The sequence below is a fragment of the Drosophila sechellia genome, chromosome 3L (assembly GCF_004382195.2).
Source record: "Drosophila sechellia strain sech25 chromosome 3L, ASM438219v1, whole genome shotgun sequence".
Classification (NCBI taxonomy): Eukaryota; Metazoa; Arthropoda; class Insecta; order Diptera; family Drosophilidae; genus Drosophila; species Drosophila sechellia.
Genome location: NC_045951.1, coordinates 27,111,346 through 27,138,665, shown reverse-complemented (window position 1 = coordinate 27,138,665; position 27,320 = coordinate 27,111,346). Strand labels below are relative to the sequence as shown.

General features: G+C 38.0%; 1 protein-coding gene across 2 annotated transcripts in view; it reads left to right on the top strand.

Moving 5' to 3' along the window:
• LOC116800951 (myosin-I heavy chain) overlaps nucleotides 1-27,320 on the top strand; it is a 661,712-nt gene that overhangs the window by 414,178 nt on the left and 220,214 nt on the right. For both annotated transcript variants that reach the window (XM_032717811.1, XM_032717812.1), the window contains exon 8: nucleotides 13,660-14,025. In XM_032717811.1, coding sequence (XP_032573702.1) covers nucleotides 13,660-14,025 — 366 coding nt within the window. The remainder of the gene's footprint in view (nucleotides 1-13,659; nucleotides 14,026-27,320) is intronic.

Here is a 27,320-nt window from a genome sequence, read left to right as displayed (position 1 = left end):
GTTTACATCGCCTGTCGCTGGCTCGAACGAAAACGCCTAATCGAACCAGAGACAGCTCTTCAGAGACCCGAGTACGGCCCTCACTTAACTAAGGGAGGAGTTATCATAAGCAAGGTCAATGATACTGAACTGAATGCCAAGTGAGTACCCGGTCCGAATCTGTTGCGATAAATCAGCGGAATTTGCGGTTACTGTAAACGGACAACCACAGGTCACCACAGGCGCAGCGTTAGCATTCTGGACGTGGTGGTGTGCGAAGTCACAAGGCGCAACGTTGACAGAAATAGCGGCAGAAGTGTCGCTATAAATATTTGAATACGAAATTGTACTTTAGTTTTAGACAGAGCTCAAAAGGGATCAGTCGTATTCTGATGCACCTAATAAAGAAGAATAATTATTATTTGAAATAACTTAATAATTGTTCAGTTTGTACAGGCAATTTGCCTTTGACCGCTGTCAAATAACGTCACTTTCTAACGTGCATTGATAAGTTTTCCATGTTCGCCATAGTTCAACCTATAAGTTCACGAGCAATCACTGATATCAAAGGCCCACTTTCTTTCTTGCCACAAAGACCATTTACTGTGACAACGAGAAATCCCTAAATTTAGAAACAATTCGCACAATGATACTTAATAATTCTAAAATAACAATAGCAAACGCCTCTCCTTTACATAGCATATCTAACGGTCAAGTGAAAAGGTTTCATAGCACTCGTGGAGATTGCCCGTAGCTTAAAAGTAGATAAATTAATCGATGACACAATCGATCTAATCCTTTTAGCAACAACCGCTTATAATAGAATCAGTTACAAACAATAAACCAGTAGATATCATACATTCAACACCAATCGAGCTAGAATCGGAAATCAAAGACAGAATCCGGGAAACCCAAGACAAAACACGTGAACAAGCCAACAAGACAAAAGCTCATCGAGAGTATTAAGTAGGCGACAAAGTTTGGTTAAAATCAAACAAACGGTTAGGTACCAAGCTAACACCATTATGCTCGGAAGAAACGATCGAAGCCGATTTAGGTACGACGGTTCTTATTAAGGGAAGGGTAGTACACAAGGACACTCTCAAATAAAAAATACGATAATTTCTTAATTACATTTTGCTTTTTACTAGGTTAAGACATTCTGTCATAGAAATAAACGTAGTATTTGGTTCCGGCAAGAACAATTGTTAGAGTCAGAAAAAAGACAGGTAGATTTAAACACCAAATTACAAAACCAATTGACAAAAACCTTAAATGATATCAACAAAGCCGACGAAATAGACACTGAACATTTGTTTGAAACAATGCTAGCAAAAAATATAATAATCATTACTAGTTTAGAAAATATAGTAACTTCACTCACCTTGGCAATAATCAATTTGATCAACCCCGTCATTTTGGACGATATTGATATAAAAGAAATTAACAATGAACAATTCACGGATGCCAGCGTAGCTGACATTCCAGAAGTAGCCAAAGTTAAAGTTTTCTAGAACAATAATATGAAATATTTTTTAATTAAATTTCCAAACCCTAAGTTAGTCTGTAAAAAGATCAAAATTTATCCTGTTCAACATAAAAATACAATAGTAAATAAATAAGCCAGGTCGACGAAGGTATCATCATCATTAATGACGTTGCCATAAGAGTCACTGATCAAAAAAGGCCTCAACCGAACAATCACGGGTTCTTACCAATGTTCCTAAATGGGACACTGTTCATCAACCACTACAAGTCTTTGAACTAGAAACCAGCACCATCCGTCGTGACTCAAGTCAACGTCACGAGCTACAAAAATTACCTTAGCCTGCTCTACCTCCATGAGATGAGCTTGAAGGTAGCCTAAAAGCCAAGTCAGTATTGTCGAGACCGATCGTAAGCAGTGTAATCACTTTCACCATCTCACTCGCCTGTTTCGGAATTGTTTACATCGCCTGTCGCTGGCTCGAACGAAAACGCCTAATCGAACCAGAGACAGCTCTCCAGAGACCCGAGTACGGCCCTCACATAACTAAGGGAGGAGTTATCATAAGCAAGGTCAATGATACTGAACTGAATGCCAAGTGAGTACCCGGTCCGAATCTGTTGCGATAAATCAGCGGAATTTGCGGTTACTGTAAACGGACAACCACAGGTCACCACAGGCGCAGCGTTAGCATTCTGGACGTGGTGGTGTGCGAAGTCACAAGGCGCAACGTTGACAGAAATAGCGGCAGAAGTGTCGCTATAAATATTTGAATACGAAATTGTACTTTAGTTTTAGACAGAGCTCAAAAGGGATCTGTCGTATTCTGATGCACCTAATAAAGAAGAATAATTATTATTTGAAATAACTTAATAATTGTTCAGTTTGTACAGGCAATTTGCCTGTGACCGCTGTCAAATAATATAGTTAATCCTCATTAAACTTTTGGTTAATGTGTTTGTTTCTTTTCATCGGCCGTTTGCCTCTGACCACTTTTAGATAGAACATTTTTTTAAACCTTAGTTTTGGCAATCTGTCTCCCTCTGACCATTGTCATGGAATTTTATGTTAAAATATACATGTATGTATTTGCATACCCATGTATGTATGTGTGTGTTCTTGCGTGACACTCTTCCAGCAACTGAAAACAACGCAAAAGAGGCAGCAAAAAAAACGGAGCTTTGCAGAATTATCTTTCGTTAAGTGTCTACACGTGCATATTTGCACACGACTATTTAATTAGTTATTTTTTTTTTTTTAATCCTTCGCTTTAGTTTAATTTCAAAATGGTTTTACTTCGTCGCCAATTTAACAACCCGTTGTTTAGTAAACAACACACGATTCGGATTATCAACTTACATATTTATTATTCACTTCAGTGTGCTTGCTTCCATCTTCAAAGTCAAAACTTAACTAAGAAGTAATTATGTATAACAAGAAAGTAAGGTCATAGAGCGAAAGCGCGAGCTAGAGAGAGAGTTGGCCGTCGATCTTCATTCATTTAATTCATTTAATTGAATCGCTTAATATTTCGAAAGGTCTGCCAAATAAATATGATATAAAAAATTTGGTTTCCCAATAATTGCTAAGAGTTATTTTTTGATTGTTGCATAATTAATTTTGTGATCGTTTAAGGTTCTACTTAACAAACAAATTGGTTTATGATTTTGATATAGTACAGCTCCTATAGCAATATTGCATATTCGTAATTACCATTTTTGTTGATAATGCTGTCTTGTTTATTAAATCATTATACATATAAATTTGATGAAAACCTCTCGCCATTCAGTTAGTATGACATGAACTAAGCGGAGCGCTAGTGGTCCCGTTAAAGAGGGGCTACAGCAAAGTTTTGTCCCGACACGGTTAGGTTCCCATCAAACGTTGAAATAGTGAGGGGCGTGCCTTTGCCGTTGAGGCCTACTTTTCAAGCGGATGTTCGGTTATTAAAACACAGCGTGCATTTCGGAATCGCTGTAATTTCGCCCCGTTGGCTCCCGTCCCAGACCGGAAATCAATTGTTACATGGGTCACTACATTCAGCCAATATTACACGCAATACACGCATCTGCCCTTGGACTATCCGAGTGAATTCGGACCGGTATGTAAACATGCTACAGAACTTTTTTTCACACAGCGAGAATAGTTGGATTTGGGGGACAATAAGACGGTCCAACAGAACACACTTCAAGAGCATCGATGGCTGTTATAAGGGGACAACTTTCCAGATCGCCTTATCTCAATTAGAGGCGATTTGGAATGGCCGGCACGCTCTCCCGATATGTCCCCTTGTGATTTTTTTCTATGGGGTTTTGTGCACCCTGTGCATATGTGAACCATCCAAGAACCCTACAAGATTTGATAACCAACATCCAAGAAGAAATTGCCAAAATAACACCTGCTATGCTAACAAGAGTCACGACAAACGCCAGAAATCGGTTTACGCAATTTAAGGTTGAAGATTTCATCTTCAAAAAAATGTAAATAAAAACTTTAGACTTGTACCTACATTATAAAAATAAATAAATATTTTCCGATGCCTACAAAAGTTTTTATTTAGTTTTGAAAAGAGGAAATTCTGCTGCCGCATCCTGTATTTTGTCCATGCGTCGGATTGGAAATTTGTCATTGATTGTTAAATTACCATTGAAATGTCTATTAGCTTTCAAAGCGAACGGTCGTGTTTTTTTTTTGCTCCCCGGTTTTTATTTTGTGTTTGTCAAACCAGCCGTGGTTATTAAATAATTTTCTTTATTTATCATATATCTAAACATAATTATTAAAGATCCGTTCGCTTCGCGAGTGATTCTTTTGTGATTTGTGCAGTAGTTTAAACAAATATACAAAGTAGTTTGCATTTTTCGTCTCTTTGTTTTGTTTACTCTCCCTTTTTGTGCGTTGTTCGCAGTGGTGTTTGGTGTTGTTTTTTGCATGCACATAAACTGCACTTTTCGCTCTCACTCTCCCTCTCTTTCGCTCTCCCACACAAAATCTAAATTTCTCAGCGTGCAGACTGCTCTCGTGCGGTTCTTTTAACAGCTGGCTTGAAAGTTTTGGTTTTGTGTTTTCGTGCACGCACAGTGGTCTGATTTCAGTTAAACATGGAAACCGTAAATGTTGTCTGCTTTTATAAAATTTGTTGCCAGGTTATAAAACCTGAGCAGCCAAAAATGACTTGTGGCTATGGTGCATACTAAGTGCGCTGGTTTTAATGGCCGTACAAGTGATGACCTAGCAAAGGGTAAAAATCTAAATTACTTTTGTGATGCTTGCCTTGTGGTTGCGAACGAGATGAAATCGTTTATGCGCCAAACTAAAGGTGGCTTGAAAGAACTGATCAACAGTTTTGGCGTAGCTAGAGATAGTTTTCGTCGAGCCGATGATCTTCTTTCCGTGCTTAATTCACAGTTTAATGGTATTAAGCAATTAGAGGAACCTCCAAAGCGCAAAAAAGCCGCTGGTGGTAGGCTGCCTAAGGCCCCGCAACCACGGGCAAATGATCAACAGGACTCCACAACTGATCAGCTGTCAATCGCAGCAAATCCACATATGCTGCTAAGATCGGCAGCTAAAAAAGATTCGGAGCAATCCGATCAATCAGCTGTGGATGGACCCCACCCTGTGATTGCTAAAAATTCCGAATTGTCTGCACTGGTTTCTCAACCAGAGATTCCACCTGTCCCGATTAGTTTATCACCACAAGAGAACATTGAGTCCGGACTACCGGCACAAGTTGGCGCTTCAGAAACACAATCTGCAGCGCCAAAACCCCTCGCGGTGGTTCCACTAAAGAAACAAATTTTTGTTTCTCGGCTTTCCCCTGATCAAACATCGTCGGATGTATTGTCTTATATACAAGACAAAACAAAAGCCGATAATATAAAAGTGGAAAAATTTAACTTCTCTTACGCTAGGGACATATCATCTTTCAAGATAACTGTCCCAAACGAGCTCTTCTGGACCATATGTTCGGGTGATTTTTGGCGTGATAGTATGGTGGTAAAAGAGTTTGAAGCTAAGATCAAAAATAAGAAAAAGGTGCCCGTGGGAATCAAACTTCCCTCACGTGGCCAGACCACTGCACCATCCGCCTCTTCATCTTCATCCTCTTTAAAAAACTAACAACAAATCTTTCTATCTCCTATCAAAATGTTAGAGGCTTGCGTAGCAAATTAATCAAATTGTATTGTGATAGTCTTTCATTTGCATCCCATATTATAGTGCTCACAGAGACTTGGTTAAAGCCGGAGATACTTAACTCCGAAGTCTTCCCAGGTATGTACACTATATATAGGTTTGACCGTCCCTCCAGACGGGGAGGTGGAGTCTTAATTGCGGTTAGATCTACCCTCGCGTCGGAGGAGTTACTTTTGGACGATTCCCGTAACTCCGAATTCGTATGTGTAAAGCTGTCTTTTTCCGAAAGATCAGTTTATATTACGTGCTCCTATATTCCGCCATCTTCTGAACTCCCAGTATATCAGAATCATCTGTCCGCTATCCAGTCCATCTTGAATAAACTTTCTGACAGGGACCAATTGGTAGTTCTAGGTGATTTTCATATACCTGGCACAATGTGGTCCCCAGAAAAACAATCGAATATCCTTCTCCCTTTCGCACAACATGACTTTAATGATGGCTTGCTCGACTTATCGCTGTCGCAAGTTAATTATATTCCAAATTCTCTTGGTCGACTTTTGGATCTATGTTTTGTAACAAGTCCTGAATGTGTGTTTCTGTCCAGGGTAGTACCTCTTACTCAACCTGAAGATTCATATCATTCTACTTTCGTGGTGGAAATCGACTTAGGTACGGTATTAAAAGTAAATTCAGAGAAGTCAACAAAACGAATTCCCTGTTTTTGCATGGCAAATTTTCGGAGGCTAAACAATTTTATAGCTGGCTTTAATTGGTCCGATCTTTACTCCTGCAACATAATGGCGGATGCGATTAATATGTTTTATACCGCAATAAAATCATTTTTTGACTCTTGTGTTCTGATGGACTATCCGTCAATCTCTAAACCTCCTTGGTTTAATAAAGAGTTGACACACCTAAGAAATGTAAAGTCCAGACTCTATATGAAATTTAAAAATACCGGTTCTCAGTCCATCCTTTGTAAATATTTAAGCGCTCGGTTAAACTTTACCGTGCTTAATGCTCAGTGCTACAAAAATTATTTAAACCGTTGTAAGTTCCAATTTGCACAGGATCCGAAACAGTCTTATAATTTCGTTAGCACTAAGCGAAAAACAAGTTCTCACCCTTCCTCGCTATTTTTTGAAAACACTACGGTTACATCGGATCAGGCAATAGCCGATCTATTCGCCAAGTTTTTTCAAACAACATATTCAACTTTACCTCATTCCGAACAGCCATACTCTTATGCGGTATCTAAGTCGAATCTAATATTTTGCCCCACTATAAACGAAAGCTCACTGCTAAACGATCTTCAGCGTGTTAAACCGGTCTATTCGCCAGGTCCCGATGGAATCCCTGGCTGTGTGCTCAGATTCTGTGCGGAAGCCTTGTGCAAGCCTCTACTGAAACTGTTTACCTTATCTTTGGAATCTTCACAATTCCTTCATATATGGAAGGAGTCCTTTGTGATTCCTCTTCACAAAAAAGGTAGCAAACTGGATGCAAGCAATTACAGAGGAATCTCTAAATTGTCGGCTATCCCAAAACTTTTCGAAAATGTTATCACTCCTCATTTGCAGCACCTTTGTAGATCAATCATATCACCGTTTCAACACGGTTTTATAAAAAACAGATCTACAACCACTAATTTCTTGGAGCTAACTTCTTTCGTAATACAGGATTTCAAAAATAATCTTCAAGCAGATGTCATCTACACTGATTTTAGCATTTGACTCTGTTAATCATTACCTTCTAATAAAAAAACTTGATCTTATAGGTTTCCCTGTTGATCTTCTAAATTGGATTTCAAGCTATCTGAATGGCAGGACACAACAAGTCCTCTTTAAAAATTCGTTATCTTCTATTCTCCGAGTCACATCCGGTGTCCCACAAGGGAGCCATCTTGGTCCGCTTCTTTTTACCTTATTCATTAACGACCTCCCCTTAATAATAAAACATTCGCGTGTACTTATGTACGCAGACGATGTTAAATTATGCCCCAGTACAAGGACAATTCTTGCCATTTGGACTTACAATCCGATCTAGACAGCTTTCACATATGGTGCCGTGAAAAAATATTAAACTTAAATGACTCCAAGTGTACTCCAAGTGACTCCAAGTTATGACCTTTTGTCGTGTCAACCCAATACGCAGGACTTACACTCTAAGTGGGTGCTCTCTGGACAGAATAACACGAGTTGATGATCTTGGTGTTCTTCTGGACCCAAAACTAAAATTTTCTGACCATATTTCGTCTATTGTCAATAAGGCCAGGGGTGTGCTTGGTTTTATAAAAAGGTGGTCCAAGGAATTTGATGACCCTTACTTGACTAAAACCTTATTTATTTCGTTAGTCCGTCCGATTCTCGAGTACGGATCACCTGTTTGGAGTCCACAATACGCAGTCCACTCGGACCGCATTGAATCGGTCCAAAAAAACTTTTTACTTTTTGCCTTGCGGCGCCTAAATTGGAATGCAAACCTTATTCCAGTAGACTACTTTTAATTAATTTACCATCCCTAGCTAACCGTAGAACTATGCTTGGAACAGTCTTTATTTGTAAGCTTATTCGTGGGGATGTTGAGAGTCCCGACTTGATTAGTCGGCTTAACTTCTCGGTTCCAAGTAGAGTCACTAGAAACTATATACCCATTATCTTAAATCATAATAGACTTTATCCTATTATCTGTAATCTTGACTCTCTGCCGCTATTAAAGCAATCCATTAAAGCAATTTTATCTTTTCTATTACATAATTAGATCCTACTAACACTAATATTTAACATAGTTATTCATTTCCTCGTTCCTATTCTATTTTTTATATCGCGTCTATATCTTCTCGCGAATCGAGCCGTACGATACACGGCAGCGCCCCTCGGTCGGTTGGGCGGGAGGTGTGGCCGTGGGACCCGTGCGAAAAAAAAAAAAAAAAATTCTATAATGAACTACTAGTCTGAATTTACCGGTTTGTCTGCTTACCTGATGCATCGCTTTTCATTGGGATTATCCTGATTGGTGAGCAGTATGGGGATTTCGATTTACTGATTATTCTCTGATTTATCATTTTATTTATTTGTTAGGTTGTCTGATTGTTGGAAATTAACATTCATTCTTATCTGATCCCTCTCACTTTCTCTTCGATAGACATTTTTCGGGAGTTATACGATGTAGGTGTCTGGAAATTTATTGGGTTTTGCATTCTACCTTGGTGTACATTCCTTCTATTTTCTGAAAGTTTCATCTTAGTTGAGGTGGAATTTGATTTATATTTGGTACACCCTTAGGGTTTGATGATTGTATTGTGATTTTGTCTATAATGTGGATAATTGTGTTGTAATTTGGATAATTTCTTGGGCTAGTATTTTGATGGTGATAATTTTGGTTAAAATGATTCTTTGGATTATGATTATGGTAATTTTGGATTTATTTACTGAAGATTTTAGAAAAAAAAATTTTTAAATAAAATTTTCAAATCGGTTTTTATCCCAATAGCCTTAATTCATTGCTGCTTCTTTTAAGTTTCAGATTGTGGATATATCCGTTTTTGATAAAGCATAATAGGGTCTTTTAAAAATTTTCCTGTTAATGCAATTCTTGATAGTTTTATTTAGTGCATTGCTGTAAACTATTCTATTTGATTGATCTGCTTCTAAGTCTTACTTATTTATTACTATTGTTGCTCTTAATTTTAATTCCTTTGCGAACTTACTGATGCTTCCCTGGTATGGTGTCCTGTAAAGATCGCTGATGAGGTTATCATATGGTCTATGATCATTGAACTCCTTGATTAGGGCTGTTTTTGCTTCCATCCAGCTAGTTGCTTTTTCTTTGTTGATTATTTCTTGGGCTGGGCCAATCATCGTCTTTATAATGCGTGGGGTATAATTGTAACAAAAATTCGACTTCAGTATTATTATAACTGAGTCCTTTCGGGTTTCTGTCGTAATCAGGTATCTCCCTTACTTGATTAGGGAATTGATTAACATGGTTTTCAGAAAGTTGTTGTGGAACTGGAATTGCCATTGTATTCCTGTTCAATATGTGTTTTCACTTGCGACTTGAATGTTGTATTGACCGAATTGGATTTGTAAATACACTACCGAATTTTGTATCCACCAATTTTTGTTTTCGTAATTCTAACTTCTTCTACGCTTATACCCTGGTTTTGAGTTTTATTTTTTTGGTTTTAGAGTGATCTTTGGACTTCGTGACAATTACTCGTTTTGTTTATGGACCCGAATTTTGTTTATGAAGTACTGAAGTGTGAGAACGTACTGATAGTACGGCGGTGGCTAGAGAGCAATATTTACATGGTAATTTTTTGTTTCGCACTGGTCCCACGGCCACAGCTCCCGCCCAACCGACCGAGGGGCGCTGGCGTGTATCGTACGGCTCGATTCGCGAGAGGATAGACGCGATATAGAAAAGAGAACAGAAACGAGGAAATGAACATAAAGTAATAAATAATCATAAATAATGTAACTAAATATTAACATAACTGTAATAAATATTAGTGTTAGTAGGATCTAATTATGTACTAAAAAAGATAAAATTGATTGCTTTAAGAGCGTCAGAAGGTCAAAATTACAGATAATAGGATAAAGTCTATTATAGTCAGAACATAATTCTCTGTAAGGGTCATGCAACTCATAGTTAGATCTACAATGATTTAAGATAAGTGGTATATAGTTTCTAGTGAGTCTACTTGGAACCGAGAAGTTAAGCCGACTAATCAAGTCGGGACTCTAAACATCACCACGAATAAGCTTACAAATAAAGACTGTTCCAAGTATATTTCTACGGTTAGCTAGGGACGGTAAATTAATTAAAAGTGTCTACTGAAATAAGGGGGTAATATACGGTTTGCATCCCAATTTAGGCGCCGCAAGGCAAAAAGTAAGAAGTTTTTTTGGACCGATTCAATGCGGTCCGAGTGGACTGCGTATTGTGGACTCCAAACAGGTGATCCGTACTCGAGAATCGGACGGACTAACGAAATAAATAAGGTTTTAGTCATGTAAGGATCATCAAATTCCTTAGACCACCTTTTTATAAAACCAAGCACACCCCTGGCCTTATTGACAATAGTCGAAATATGGTCAGAAAAAAAGTTTAGGGTCCAGAAGAACACCAAGATCATCAACCCGTGTTATTCTGTCCAAAGGGCACCCACTTAGAGTGTAAGTCGTGCATATTGGGTTGACACGACAAAAGGTCATAACTTGGAGTCACTTGGAGTCACTTGGAGTACACTTGGAGTCATTTAAGTTTAATATTTTTTCACGGCACCATATGTGAAAGCTGTCTAGATCGGATTGTAAGTCCAAATGGCACGAAATGTCCTTGTGTTGAAGGCATAATTTAACATCGTCTGCGCACATAAGTATACAATGTTTTATTACTAAGAGGAGGTCGTTAATGAATTAGGTAAAAAGAAGCGGACCAAGGTGGCTTCCTTTTGGGAGCCATTCATAATTGTATTGCCTTTTTTATGTCTTACTCATAATTTGCAGTGTTTATATGTATGGTGGTATGTATAGTGATGGTGTGGGACATGACATAGGATTTTAGTATTTAATTGGCAACAAAGCTATTATTTTTAAGTGTGCAATTTTACATTGGATTTGACAGCTTTTGAATCATTTTTGTCTTTATTAGCTTATCACTTTCACATCCAGAACACTATCATCTCTCCATCCAAATGATTTGTTTTTCCCCGGTTCACATGCCGGTTGATAATTTTTAACTGCAATTAATTTTGGGGTTTTTAGTACACAAGCTATTTTTTTTTTGTGTAGGTAGTGAAGTTCTCTAGATTTTGCGTTAACTCGTTTTTTTGTAAGCTTTTGTTTTGCGATATTCAGTACATTTTTTCCCAGCAGGAATAGCTTACTCCGAACTTCTGGGTCGTCGCGGAGTAGTTTGCTTTGCTTCATGGGTAGCCAGTGTTTCCTCTTTTAAGGGAATCGATCGCCCAGCGATTTCATTCAGTGTAGTCTAAGATAAGAAACGGCGTGCCGGCGTGCACGTTTATGCACAAATGCTATTAGGACTCTTGTACGCTTGACGATCGTCGAAAGAGAGATGCTAGAACCCGTAGAAGACTTATCCAAAATTCCGAGTCACTGTTACCCAGTTCAATAGTCATGTTGCTGACGTTGCCAGATTATTATTATTAATCATTTTTATTAATTATTATATTATAGTGGTGATTTTAAAAATTCTTGTACATTTTTTACATGTTAAACGTTCCAAGTTTAGAGGAAAAACAATACCAAAACATCATTCTAAAAACAAAACAATTATACACTTAGACTTTCAAGAAATCTTTGCTTTTAAAAACTTTACCTATGGCATTTCCCTTATGGCTTATCACTCACTGGTTTCACTTTCAGTGATCTTCTCACTGACTCGCAGACCACCCCGGTCACGATTCGCGACCGTCTTCTACTCGGCCATCCTCGTTCACGAATAACTCACCGCGTGATTTAGCGACTAGTGCCGTACTTCGCTTGCGCCGTCCCTTATCGGTCCAAAGTCCAGCAACGTCCGGTTATAAATTACACAACCTCTGTGACCTTGGTCGGCTCGAGTCCAGCGAGGGACCGTTAGTTTATGGACTGCAATCTTTTCAGGGTCCGCGGTCCAGCATGCTTCGCTGTTCCTAGGCCGCTCTCCCGCTCCTAGACTTGTGGGGAGTTTTACGACTCCTTACAACTAGCAAGTGAATTATATTTTTACAAAATATAAAAATAATTTATAAGCAAGATATTTTTGATACGACAAATTGTAAAACAACAAAAAGAAACATTCATTTCTAGAATTTATCAACGGTGAACGGTTTTAAAATAAATTAAATTGAGTTACTATTAAATATAGAACAAATAGAAAGGGGAAAATGAATAATAATAATTTAAGTAAAATAAGCCTATAAATAAATTGAATTTTTATGTATTTATACCCGCTACTCGTAAAGTAAAAGGGTATACTAGATTCGTTGAAAAGTATGTAAAAAGCAGAACGAAGCGCTTCCGACCATATAAAGTATATATATTCTTGATATCAGGATCAACAGCTGAGTCGATCTGTCTGTACAAATTGGCAAGGAAAACAATAAAACGAAGAAATATCAAATCATTATTCAAAATTGTGGGCGTGGCAGGTTTTTGAGATTTGGGGAAGTGGCTTTTTTATACAAAAATTTTCAAAATTATAAAAATATGAAAAAATATCAAAAAACTTTACAACGTCTTTGAGCGGTTTGTGGGCGTTAAAGTGGGCTCGGCAACATGGGTCAACAAACTTTTGCGCCTATGTAGAATCTTTATGCTGAATCTTCTAGCTTTCATAGTTCCTGAGATCCCTACGTTCATACGGAGAGACGGACATGGCTGGATCGACTCGGCTATTGATCCTGATCAAGAATATATATACTTTATATAGTCGGAAACGCTTCCTTCTGCCTGTTACATACTTTTCAACGAATATGGAAAACCCTTTTACTATACGCGTAACCGGTGAAAATATCCAAAAATTGTTAAAAATGTGGGCATGACAATTTTGGGCGGTTTTAGGGCTAATTTTTTGCAAATCGATAGAAATTTAAAAAACTAATAAAAATGTAAAAAAAATATCAACACAACATATCACAACATATCAACGCGCGGCAGTTTTGTGCGGTTTGTGGGCGTTAGAGTGGGCGTGGCAACATGTGTCAACAAACTTACGCTGAATCTCATCCTCTTTGCTTTTATAGCTTGATCAACTCGGCTAATGATTTTGATTAAGAATATATATTTGTTATATAGTCGGAAACGCTTCAGTCTACCTGTTACATAGTTTCAACGAATTTGGTATACCCTTTAAGCTACGAGTAACGGATATAGAAACTCAATAGGACATACGTTACTTACAATTCTCGTCTCAATTTTCTATAGAAAAAAATTAAGTACTTTAATATAAGAAAACCTATTTTTATTATTTGTTATTCTTTATTATTAACAAATAACAAAAACTATGTAAGTTAATAAAATATAATTTAATTTCCATTCTAGTATGAACATGAAGGAATACACTTTAATCATGTGGAGTTTACAGATAACACTCCTTGCTTGGAATTACTAGAAAAACCTCCGCGATGTGTGTTCAAGCTACTGACAGAACAGTGTCATATGCCAAAAGGGTCTGATTCGGCTTTTTTAAGTAATATGCACACTGAGTTCGAGTCACACCTAAATTACATTAAAGGATCTGATCGCCGTCATTGGAAAACCGAGTTTGGAATAAAACATTATGCAGGTCTTGTAATCTACGCTGTGGGCGGATTTGTGGAAAAAAATCGAGATGTACAACAAGATGTAATGTTTGAATACATGAGCTGCAGCAAGGACGTGTTTATAAAAGATTTATCAAAATACCAGGTACCTATAAGTTAATATAAATATTTTAATTATTTTTCTACCCGCTACTCGTAAAATAAACGGGTATACTACTTCCGACCATATAAAACAAATATATATATACATATTTAATCAGGACAGACCTGTCTGTCTGTCTGTCGAAAGTCGATATCTCAGAAAGTTTAAAATAACGTATGTTGATTGTAAGGCGTACAGATTCTAAAGACATGGACGCATCATAAGTTTGTTGCAAGCACGTCCATTCAAACGCCCACAAACTGCCCATAACTGCCACTTTTGAAATTTTTTTTTTTTTTTTTTTTTTTTTTTTTTGTTGAGTCGGAGAACTTGACTATACCATTATCTCTTGTTTTGTAATTCATTTTGTATTAAGCTAATTTATATAAGATAAATTTCGAAAAATAGCACGCCTGAGTCTTGACCGAGCTGATATGACCTGGTATAAGGATGTCGTATTTTCGGACGAGAAGAAATTTAATCTGGAGGATCCAGACGGCTAAAGTCATTACTATCAGGATTTGCGTAAGAAGGAGCACATTTTGGACCGCTTCCACAGTCGGGGTGGAAGTCCCAGCGATCTTCCTACCCGGAGGATAGTATAACATATTACACAATAAGTAATTAATAACTAGACAAATTTTTTCCTTTTGTACTTTATAATTAAGAAACCACTTGGTCTCATATACCTTTATACACACATTAGGTTAAGTTCAGAGGAATTGACTGAACGATTCCTTTTGGGAACCAAAATAAATAGAGCCTTTGGCCAGTTTCCAAAAAAAAAGGGGTGGAAGTGTCATGGTAGGGGGCGCAGTATCCTATTATGGCCCCTGTGGATTCATGTTTTTAACACCAAAAATGAACGCGAAAGATTATAATTGTGTATTAAAAACTTCAATTCCCTAATTAAAAAACGTTTTTAGAAATCTAGAATGGAATTTTCAGCAAGAGAATGTGCCAATCTAAACTTCACGTTCGGTTAAAACATGGATTCAATGCGAAAATGTAAGAGTTCTGGAATGGCCACCATAGTCCCCATACCTTAATATAATAGAAAAGGTGTGAGGATGGTTGGATAAAAAGTTATACGATATGCCACTGAAGTGCCTCTTTAGGAATTAAGCTCGCCTGGTCTACGATTACGATTACCTACAAAAACAATAGATTCACTTACCAGTCGACTCATTATTAATTTCCTTTAAAAATATTATAATTTAAATATCCCATTTTTTTTTTAAATTAATCGAACAAACTTAAATTTTCGTAGGGGCATTATCCTGATGATCCAATTTTAATTTATCCATTTATGGATTGTTTTTCTTTTTTGTTTAAAGAAACGCCTCGAAACAACAAACTGCATTCCATTTAAACTTTTCATTTATAGAATTGTTAAACTTTAGAATGAAAAAAATGTGCAAAACTCAGATTCTAAATGTCTCTAATCATCACCTGATGGTGCGGAGTGTATATAGTAAATATGTGGAGTGCTTTTACCAGCTGTTTAAAGAATCACAAATCTACATTGATAGCAGAACGGAAACACTGTGTATGATCGAATTCAGTGGTTGACAGCAGTGCGGTGCTAAGTTTGTGTTTTTTTTTTTCAACGGCCACAGGGTGGTCCATAACCCCTCGCGTAATTACGCCCATCCATCGATAGTGACGATTTTCTCCACGATCGGATAAATATACACAAGTGACTAAATAATTGCTTAAAGAGATCTATTCAGAGCAAGACGATCAAAACCTAATTTTTTAATATGTTTTAAGGCCTTAGCCGAGTTAAATCCCCACGAATGTACGTGTTCTTAAGCAACCTAAGTCAGTATCACTACATTATGCATTCGTTATGTTAGTGGTTTTTTTTTTGATTTTCCTTAATATTTTCATTTACGAAATAATTGGTTTTGCTTTTTAAAATTGACCTGAAAATATATCGGCAAAGGTAAGAACGAAATATGAAACAGTGGAACATAAAATATAAATAAGTGTAAATAAACCCCCCGAAATAAAATCCTCAGTGCATATAACTAATATGAATTCAATAAAAATAGTGCATTAAATATAAGCCGAAAATATAACAACATCATTGGCAGCAAAACATAAAAGAATTATTTAAGCTTATTTCTATATATTGCACTTCATGAGTTATCAGAATTAGAGCTTAAAAATAAATTTAATATTTCAAAATATATATTTTCCAGCGAAAAAATTTGACATTGAAGTGAAACATAAAATATAAATAAGTGAAAATAAACCACCCGAAATAAAATACTCAGTGCATATAACTAATATGAATTCAATAAAAATAGTGCATTGAATATAAGCCGAAAGTAAAACAGCATTGCACACTGGGTTTTTATGTGTTTTTTTGGCAGAAAGTCAAAAAAAATTTTAACGGAATAAAAAAATGTATGGTTTCTTTATATTTAGGATAGTCTAGTTAGATAAAAAAAAGTCGATTTTTATTTTTTATGAAACACTGGCTTATCGCCCACCTCTCAAAGACAGCTGATTGTCGATAACATGCGTAAGACAAAATTGGCGGCAAATCATTTTGCAACATTTGTGGTTTATATTTCCTCAGAGAATTAAAAAAGTATCGTGTTTTGTTTATGTGCCTTTTTTACAGTCAGCTTAAGAAATGTAGCTGTGTTTCGTAGAATATAAATTTTGTATGGCAAACCACTTCAAAATAATTTTAACGGCAAGTTATTAACTAACAACTAGTTGTATAATATTATACACATGTTAGTTAATAACTTGCCGTTAAAATTATTTTGAAGTGATTTGCCATACAAAATTTATATTCTACGAAACACAGCTACATTTGTTAAGTTCACTATAATATTATAATATTATACAACTAGTTGTATAATATTTCCTTTTTGAAAAAATTACGTTTTGTAGATGATTACTTGTTTGGGCTTGCAGAGCTGATAGACATTTGGAGCAACAATAGTCGCTCTGAGGAAGCAGTTAGGCAGCATATATTTAAAAAAATTTGGTCAGAATAATTTAAATGAATGTTGTATTTCATTGGTAAATAAAAAAGTTAAGTCCTTCTTTGATTACATAAGGAAACATTTGCCAGGTTGCAATATATCTTTGGACAGGTTGAAGAAAAAACACTTCAAATGGCTGGCATCTAGTATTAGTATAATCGCTGATTGGAAAACTCCAAACAAAGCTGGTCGTCCAAAACTAGTTTATGAAAAGACTAGTGACCGACTTAAAAGAAAATTACCTTCGGACCTTGCGGATGAAAATAATAATTCTCTACCATTACTCTTGCATGCTGGTTCAGTTTCGGCTAAAAGAGGAAATGAAAAGGACATGGCAGTTGTATTAAAAGTAGCTGGTAACAGCGATAATATCAATAATATAAAAAGAAAAATGTTCTCTTCTGAGCCCGCACAAATGTCCGTCGACAATGCATTAGCCTTTTTATTTGAAAACGAATTTTCAAAAAGCCAATACATCAATTTAAAACGGAATACAAACGTACACGGCTTTGATATTTACCCATCATACATTTTGTAAAAATGTTTTTTTGGCCTATTATTTATTTATTTCCTTATTTATTAAATATAGATACAAAATTTTGTTTTCTTTGGTAAGGTAAATATTTTTATGGCATATCGGCCAGATCGTTTATATGGCAGCTATATGAAAGTTGACCAACTCACTTGAAACTTTGTGAATCATCTTGGAGGAAGTAAAGAGTAACACAAACCAAATTTGGTGAAGATAGGTCATCATTTCGAATTTCTGCAAAAAAAAAAACACATAAAAAAACTGTGCATTGGCAGCAACACATAAAAGAATTATTTTCTGGCAGTGTATGCTCGTGATTAAATTAAATATTTCCTCCTATTAGGAAAAAAATCTTTTGTTATGATGGCATACACTGAAAGAAATTTGTTTTGGTAATATTAATTCATTGTTTTCATTTCAATTAATATTCATGTTTATGTCTGTTGTATGTATGTATGTTTATTGTCTTTACACACACAAGCAAGTGCATACTATTTTTTGATTTTTACGCTCTCAATTTTATGCGAGCGGAGTGAGAGCAATTTTGTGCAAAACCATAGTGCAAAACCGTTACGCATCTTGTTATTCTAATGTCTGGATGGCATGGTTATTTAAATGGTATTTAAAATATGTTTCTTACCAATCCAAAACTGTACTGAAGGTACATGACTTAATACTGGACGCAGTATTGGGGGAGGCCGATTCACTTTTACGATTGATTACCTATCCATATAAAATCGAATATCTATCGATCCTCGAAAAGAGGAAAGAGCACACCTCTAAAAGGCTGGACGCGTATCGTTTTATCAGATAAATAAGACAACATTTAAGTTTTTCAGTTTTATTTCTTCTAACCTGTTTCTCACCATCTGTAATTTATTCTTCAGTGATCTAACGAGAGACTTAGTTCCCGACTCTACTAGGATCTCTCCAAATTTCCTTGCATCATCCTTGCCGTCCCCATTTCTATCTGGGCCAATGGCTCGTTCCCCTCCAAGGGTATTATTTCGAACCTGCTCTTCTCGGCCACGGCAATGCACCACCTGTAAAAATGTTATTCGTTTAATTTATTAATTCGTCGGATCTTCTCCTAGTGAATCTTCTGAGATTTGGTTGTTGTTAGTGTTAGGTCGTTGTCTTCCGATTTTCACTCCTAAATAACGATGGTATTGCTGCACATCTGAGGTGCAGTAAAGTTGACCTGTGTCTAAAGTTGGCATGTAATCAAATAAAAATTGTATGAATTGTTGGCGGCCGCGTGACACGACAGAAATATTTAAAGCTTTAAGAAAATTAAACATCCTTGGTAGTGGGGAACACGAAAAAGGAAGGAAGGCAGCGACAGGATCGAAGTGTTATCAAAAGAGAGTAAAACCGTTCCGGGGAAAGAAAAGAGTATAAAAATAAAGCAGATATATTAATTTAAGCTGCACAGATAAGTAAGTTACCTAAGTGTTAAAGGTAACTCACACCACAGGGCGAAACATTTTAAACAAATTTTAGGATTTAATTGGACAAGTCTCGAATTTACTGAAGAGTGTTGTAAAATGTGGCCGTGAGCATTCTACTATCGGATTAAAGGCTAAATGTGAAGGTCTTTTTATCTGCCAGATTCTTCTGCTCTTGGCAGTATGCTCGGGGATGCGCAATGGAGATCAGAGTTCTTTCTGCGTCTCGGATTTCTTCTCTTCTCAAACATATGCCAGTCTGTCACTGGATAAGTGTCGCTTTTCAGCCACTCTGGTCCGTGCCACCAGAGATAATTACCTGCCAATTCATGAAGTTATACGGCTCGACGGGCTAGATCGGCGGAGTTTTGTTCAGATCGAACGTGTGACAATAGTCGACTGGTGTCGCCTGCGTGATCTTGGCAACTCCGTTGGCCACGTGCCACTCTGACAAACGTGATCCAGTTGCAAACAGGATTTCGTAACCAGGCTAGAACAATAGTGGAATCTGCCCAGCAGCGGATATCTGAACGGGCGATTGGCATATGAGGAAGGGTTGCTGTCACCATTTCTGTTAACAGCATATTTTCATCAGATCCACTCTTGTGTAAGCTTTAAACAGACGAGTCAAAATCTTTTGCCCCATTTCGACGCGGATGTAAAAAGCCGCTCCATGGTTATCAAAGGCTAATACTAGACCCATGTCGGAACACGAAACTGTTTGGATCGAATAATCTAGTGACTTGGGACAAAACTTCTTGCTTTGTATATGAGGGTTCCGAAGCTATTCCAGGAGGGACGAAATAAAATTTATCGGACTTTGCCCTCCAACGAATAAAGGTTTGATGTCCACTTTCTTAACGTAAGAAACTAAGGGTTGAAACTTGGGGTTGCTTGCAACTGTCGAATGGAACTTTGGACTGCGTTCACGGAGTTCGCCCCCGTCAGAACGTCGTCGACGTACGTGTGCTGCTTAATGAATCGTCTGGCTTTTGAATACGGCACTTGGACGTTCTTTAACTGTTTGCAATTCGAAGTCTCGGATATCTCCTTTATTGTTCTGGAACAGAATTCTTTGAAATTGAGTTTGCTTTGGGTCGACACAGATCTTACGATACATTTTTGTAATGTCTGCACTGAAGACGAAATACGGCCACTTCAGGATATGAATCGTTAGATTGGATTGTAGAACGGGTCCAACATAAAGGATATAATTTAAGCAGGTTCCATTTGTCTTTCATATAAACCAGATCCAGATACTTCTGGATCACGCTGTTATATTGCTCTTATAGGGAAAAGTTTCTATTTAACGATTCTCGTTCTTAAGAAACTGAGCTAACGCAATGGACTCGAATATAGTAAATTGGATCCAGAATTCTCGGGGTCATAGAACGGGAGCGTCACTAGGTACCTCCCCTTTGAGTCTTTCTTCGTCGTTTGGATTAAGTTCCTTTCGCACTGAAATTAGACTCTTTTACCATCTTGACTGGTTGATCCACCTTCCCAGAACTTGCTAAGATGCGTGTCAAGCGAATCAGAGTCACCTATTTGTTGCACTTGAGTCGCGAATGTCATCCGTTTCGGATTACCATTGGTAATCGGCCCCGTTAGTATCCACCCGAAAATAGTTTTTTGACCCTCTAGTTTCTGCTAGAGGGTCTCGAAGGACACGAATGCTATGTACGGGGCGAGGATGGTGCCTCCCCTTACAAGTAAATCAACTGTGTGTGCTCGTGCAGTGGCCTCACGCGACACCATTTAGACAGAGCTGCTTCTTTTTGGTATAGTTGGAACGCACGTCAACTGATATTTGATGAACGGGATGGCACAATCTTACTCGATGGTTGTCTCGATGGATTGAAGGTGTGATTTCGGATGTGAACGTTAAAGTCTGTTCTCATAAGAAGAGGGTCAGCTTTGGCAGTTTGCTCGTGCGAAGGAAAACCAACCGCCAATCCCAGTTGTCAGTGGATATGTGAGAATGGGCTACCGCTTTTAAGCCCACCTGATTTGTGGACTTTAAAGCGTGACCAGATTCTTGGGATATTGAATTCAATTTACTTCGCCGCTTGTTTTTTTGAGGCGATGGAAAAGCTTCTCGACCGGTGTCAGCCTGGGGTTGATAATATTAATTGCCGTGAATACGTCCCGGAAAGTGGGCCATCGGAGGTGGTCGCGATGGAAGACTTCCGTATCGCAAGGAGGAAAGCGGCACCCAGACGAAATTAGCTGCTGGGAGGGTGCTTGCGGTGTTCTTCACGCTCACAGTTTCGCCGATTTGTGCTGCGCATGACTCGTATACTAAAAGAATAGGCATTGTGTCGATGGTTGGTTATAAGGCAATGAGGTCCGAGGTTTGTTTAGGTTTTTCTTTACTCAATTTGGATGTTTGGTTTTTTTATTTTATTATTTTACTTTTTTTTATTATTATATTTTGTTTTATTATTTTATTTCTTTTTATCTTTGTTTTATTAGTTGTGTATTGTATTATGGTATTTTTTTTTTTCAATTTTAAAGACAATAAAATATAGTCTATTTTATCACAATTATGCGTAGATCTTAACTCTACACGCAATATCAACACGTTTTGGAGACTTATTCTAGTCTGCATACACCAATACTAAAGCACACTGCATTTTTCTGTACACTTCCCGTTATTCGTGCAGAAATCTACTTCCCCCCGCTCCTACCCGCGACCAGACTACGTTCTCTGCTGCGCATCAAAAGAATAGAAAAGACGCCTGCATGGCGCGTGCCAAGCAGAAACACGCAATTGCTAGATATGTCGTTAAATTTTAAATGATCTGCGAAATATGTATATAGTAGCATATGTACCATAGGATAACACTTGACTATATATACTTACACACACAAACAACACACACACCCATACATAACTACATAGCAACTGCCATACACCAAATTATAGAATGCTTTAGGATATAAGTCATAAATTTAATAATTCCATAAGAACCCCAATTTTGGTGACAATAACAAATCCAGCTTGCCCTAATGTAAACATTAACATCCGCTGCCGAATCCATTATCCCCAGTGTGGGAACCGGTGCGAGAGAGCTGTCATCCAAGCAACGAGAGAGGCAATGGTACTCTCTCAGACCAATCACACTGATGGGCAATAAGAAATCAACCCCCGTGAGAGACAGACGCGCACGTATTGTGAATACCATTAATTACTAAATAAAGGATTTATTATATATATGTCGGAGCACAATTATTAGCCCTTCAGGCATCCATACTGTCTCTTTCAACAGCTTCAATAATTTCGCTACTGTCTCTTTCAACAGCTTCAACAATTTCGCTACTGTCTCTTTCAACAGCTTCAACAATTTCGCTACTGTCTCTTTCAACAGCTTCAACAATTTCGCTACTGGCTCTTTCAACAGCTTCAACAATTTCGCTACTGTCTCTTTCAACAGCTTCAACAATTTCGCTACTGTCTCTTTCAACAGCTTCAACAATTTCGCTACTGTCTCTTTCAACAGCTTCAACAATTTCGCTACTGTCTCTTTCAACAGCTTCAAATTGTTTTTTTAAATTGCTCCTTGTTATATGCTGCTGCAGCTGAAATACTCTGAACTGCACGTGCTCTTACTTCTTCTAGATCAATCTCATCTACCTCATCGCAAGGTGGAACCAACCCCAACGGCCGAGCAACTTTGCCAATAAACAATTCTAAAGGGCTTGCCTTTGTCACTCGACTAACCGTACAGTTTAATGCTAACTGAACCACACCTAATGCGTCTTAGTAAGTTTTTTAAGGTGCTCATAATGCGTTCTACTTGACCATTTGCTCTACTTGCACCAGTCGCAATCAAGTGCAAATTTATTTTCTGTTGCTACAGAAATCACTAAATCTACTGCTGGCAAAACACCTACCCTGATGTGCAATAATGCGATTTGGTACTCCAAACAGAGATATAGCCGAAATCACTGCACTTACGCAATTCTCTGCGTCAATTTTATGCGTGTGAGTTAAATAAAAAAATTTAGTAAAGGCATCTACTTGAACGATGATATACTCTTTCTGATCAGACTTGCCGCTTAACTTTCCAGTTATGTCGATGTGAACAGTGTGCCAAGGTATATTTACTTTTGGTATTGGATGAAGGCTAGCTTGAATTTTGCCCGAGGAGGTCTTTGACATTTTACACGTAATGCAGTTTTCAACGAATTTTCGAATATATTAGACATGTTATCGAACCAGTAATAGTCATAGGCCTTGTCTAACGTCTTCTCCCATCCCAAGTGCATGATTGACTCATGAATTTGGTTTATAACAGACCATCTAAATACCTTGGGAACAATTGATAAAGATCGAGTTCTACCATTTCGCTGAATTTTTCGATATAATATTCCTCCTCTTAACTCATAAGTTTTTGCAACTTCCTCAGCCAGAGACATGTCTTTCAATTTATTTACAATATTTACTATTTCGAAATCTTGACGCTGTTCAGCCAAAAGCCAATTACTTGATATTTCAGCCAAATTAATTCGTTTTTCAAGAACTTTGGGAGTTGTAATACTCAAATCAGCTAAAGGCACATTTCTTGAAAAGAAGTCAACATGCGCCATTCGTTTGCCTTCCCTATATTGTAAATCAAATGTAAATGATTGTAAATAAGACCACCATCTCTGTACTTTAGGAGATAGGTTTTGTTTTGTCCTTGAGGCCTTAAGAGAGTTAAAGTCAGTAAAGACAACAAAGTTTTTACCCAGTAAATAATGGCGAAAATGTTTCATTGCTAAAACAACAGCAAGAGTCTCCAGTTCATATGAGTGGTAACGTGACTCAGCCGGTAGAGCAGTTAACGCTGCAATTTTAAGCGAATTTGGCCGGATTTCACCTGCATTCACTTCTTATCCAAATATTGAACCTTTGACTTTAAAAAAGAAAATTTATTTATATTGAATGAAAATCCAGCTTTTGTGAGACAATCAAGAGTAATCTGCAACCTTTCTAAAGCTTCACTTTTCGTTGAAGCAGCCAACATTACATCGTCCATATAAACGACTACAAGTTTATTTGCAAGGTCTCCGAGATAGAAAGTCGACATCAAATTCAAAATATTGCAAGTACGAAATATGAGACTAGCCGGATAAATCGTCTAACACTATATGGAAAAATATTTTATATGAACTTTCACATATCAAAACATTGGCCAATATCTGCAAGGTGCTATAAATAGATTGCTACCAATACACCATAAAATAGCTTCGTTGCCCATTCTGGATTCAGATAGTCTCTGCGAAGTAGCCTCCTTGATGAGTGAACACTCGGCTTCAGAATCAAAACAAAATTGGAACGACTCACCAGATTGCGGAAACGTTCCTACAGATTGTCATCATTTACAATGTTGTTTTTGGTAAACGACGAACGCTTCTGACGATCAGGACATACTGTAGAGATGTGTCCAGCTTTTCCGCAGGTGAAACAAGTCAAAGTAGACCGGTCTTTCCCTGATGGTTGCTCGCCGGGTTGCTGGACGTGCACTGCCATTGTTTTTGATCGACAATGCGCCTTTTTGTGACCAGCTTTTCCTCAGTTGTGACACTCGAAGTAGGACTTAGCTCGATTTTCTGGCGGCTCTGATGTACTAGGTGGCTCGGTCGTTTTCAGACAAGATGTAGTCCACCGTTGAAAGCCAGGATTGCGCGTCTGCTCCCGCGCGTTCAGGATTAAGCCTGGGCAATACAACAGCAAACGATTCTTTTGGCTCTCTTTGTGAGTGTTGCACTTGTTTAAAAGTTCCGAAAAATTTCGATTTTGCGACTCCAAAATTGCCAGCAAACCATTTTCACTGTTCAAAGTAGGTATAGGCGATCCCACTTCTGATGTCGGAGCACAATTATTATTCTCCATTTCGCGCAGCGAGTTTCGAACGCACCGAAGATCTACACACAATTAATTTGTGTCTCTCACTTCTTCTCCGTGCTAACCTTCGAACCACACTCGGCGACAGCGACCACACGCTGCCGCCGCGCTGTAACGGGAGATGCCAAAGCTACAAAAATACAGCCGACCAATGATTTCCCCGAAATGATGAAATTACTGTACTTCTGGAATATTCAAGCACATCCACCAGCTTACTAAAGTATGCGCCGACATATATATATAGATATATATATATATATATATATATATATATATATTCATTACCGAAGCGGGTTAATATTTAATTTAAACAAAAAGTTACAAAAAAAATTAAAATATGTGTGCAATGTACAAGTTAACACCTGAAAGAGCATAAGTTGACGTTAACACTACCCTAGAAACTAAGTAGCTTCAAATAAATAATGCTGACGCGCCCCAACTGAGTTCAGCGCTCTGTGCTAAGAACGGTCAGCAGTGGCAATTGGATACCCATCTTCCGGGGTATCGAAATGCGCTGCATAAATGCTGAGTCGGCTTGCCGACCATGGATTTATGGCGTGATGTATTAAAGTTAGGGTAGATTCATATTTTTTCCATTCCCTTGTATTCAGTTCTGTTTAAGATACGAAAGCTTACGCTTCATCAATAAAACATAGCTCCGGCATTGCCGTAAAACCTTGTCTTATTATTGACATAATTACCGAGCCACAAGGCCGGTGATCAGAGAGGAAGTAAACTCTCCAACATAAACTTCGTAAGAAGACTGGTCCCACAACAGCAGTACCACTGCGTGATTCCAGGATAGCAGCTAACGCCGCTGGACTACACCTCAACCTGCCACGCCTCCTACATAGACGAGGGACAGGATAAGATAACTGGCGCCCAACGTTCATCAAGGACCTTGGAGTATCCTAACAGGATAGTTAAGAGGATAAAACATGTAAGTTTGATTAGTGAAGTCAATTCGGCAGCATAGGAATTGTTTATTAAATAAATAAAAAAGCCAAAAGCCTTTTTTGTATGCCAGTATTATTTCCACTGCATACTTTTACCAAAAAAGAAAAATTTGTAGCATACCCCAAATTATCTCGTTGTTTTTCATTGCATACCTAGAGCATAAATTCTATAACATACCCTACGGAGTGGTATTTTGCACTGCATACTTTTACCAAAAACGAATTCTGTAGCATACCTTGTTGTTTCACATTCGTGAATTAATAAGAAATAATTATTTTTTTTTTGCACAGACCCTTCGTTTTTCAAAAAAAAAAAAAAAAAAAACGTCTTTGTGTCTTTGTGTCGCATTCTACTTTTCGCGCGTGTAATAATTAATCGCACCTCATATAGCAATCAACCGTGCTCGAAAGAATTTAATTGCGCGGTGCCAGCCAATGGTAAATGGACACATAGAAACATTAAAGTCGAGTACGAGAGTGACGACGAGTGGGAATTAGAATCAGAAGGTTTTCGACCTAATACGGCAAATAACACAGCAGTCATGGACGCTGCCCATTTAGAAGCAGTTATAGCTGGAGCCGTTAGCCAGGCCTTAGCCCAGCAAGAAGTTAGATTGAAGCAGGCATTCCAGGCACAGTTAGATGAGATGAAACAGCAAATGAAAAGCTTGTGCGTGGAATCACCACAAGTAGAAGCTTACGAAAGGATAAAGCCGGACCCTAGTATTCGATGTGAAGTCAAGCTTGACATCGTAAAAACCATGCCGGATTTTACGGGAGAACAAGATGACTATGTGTCATGGCGGCAGTCAGCCGTAGACGCATACGAGATCTTCAAACCGTATTACTTGTATGGTAGCGAAGCGCATTATCAGGCCGTTTCGATTATCAGAAATAAAATCAGGGGGTCGGCAAGAGGGCTACTAGTTGCCCATAACACAGTCTTGAATTTCGATGCCATTATTGCTCGATTGGACTGCACTTACGCGCACAAAACGTCGCTGCGTGTCCTTAGGCAGGGACTTGAAACAGTTAGGCAAAGGGAGCTTAGACTGATGCAGTATTATGACGAGGTAGAAAAACGATTAGCGTTGATAACGAACAAGATCGTTATGACACACGAACCGCACAGTGCTATTCTGTTCAATAATGAAGTTAGAGAGGATGCTCTCCATGCATTTATTGCAGGCCTTAGAAAACCCTTGGGGGCCATAGTCTTGCCAGCGCAGCCCAAGGATTTGCCCTTAGCTTTGGCTTTGGCTAGGGAATCCGAGGCTACCATAGAGCGCACTACCTTCACTGCCACGTATGCAAAGGCTTTGGAGGACAAGACACTCCTCTATGAGCACCGAAAAAATCAAAACCGCTCAAGGGAGCCGCAGGGAAAACATAGCAGGGCCGAAAATGACCAAGGGAAAAACCCTCATTTCTACAGAAAGAAAAATTGGCCCCAACACAATA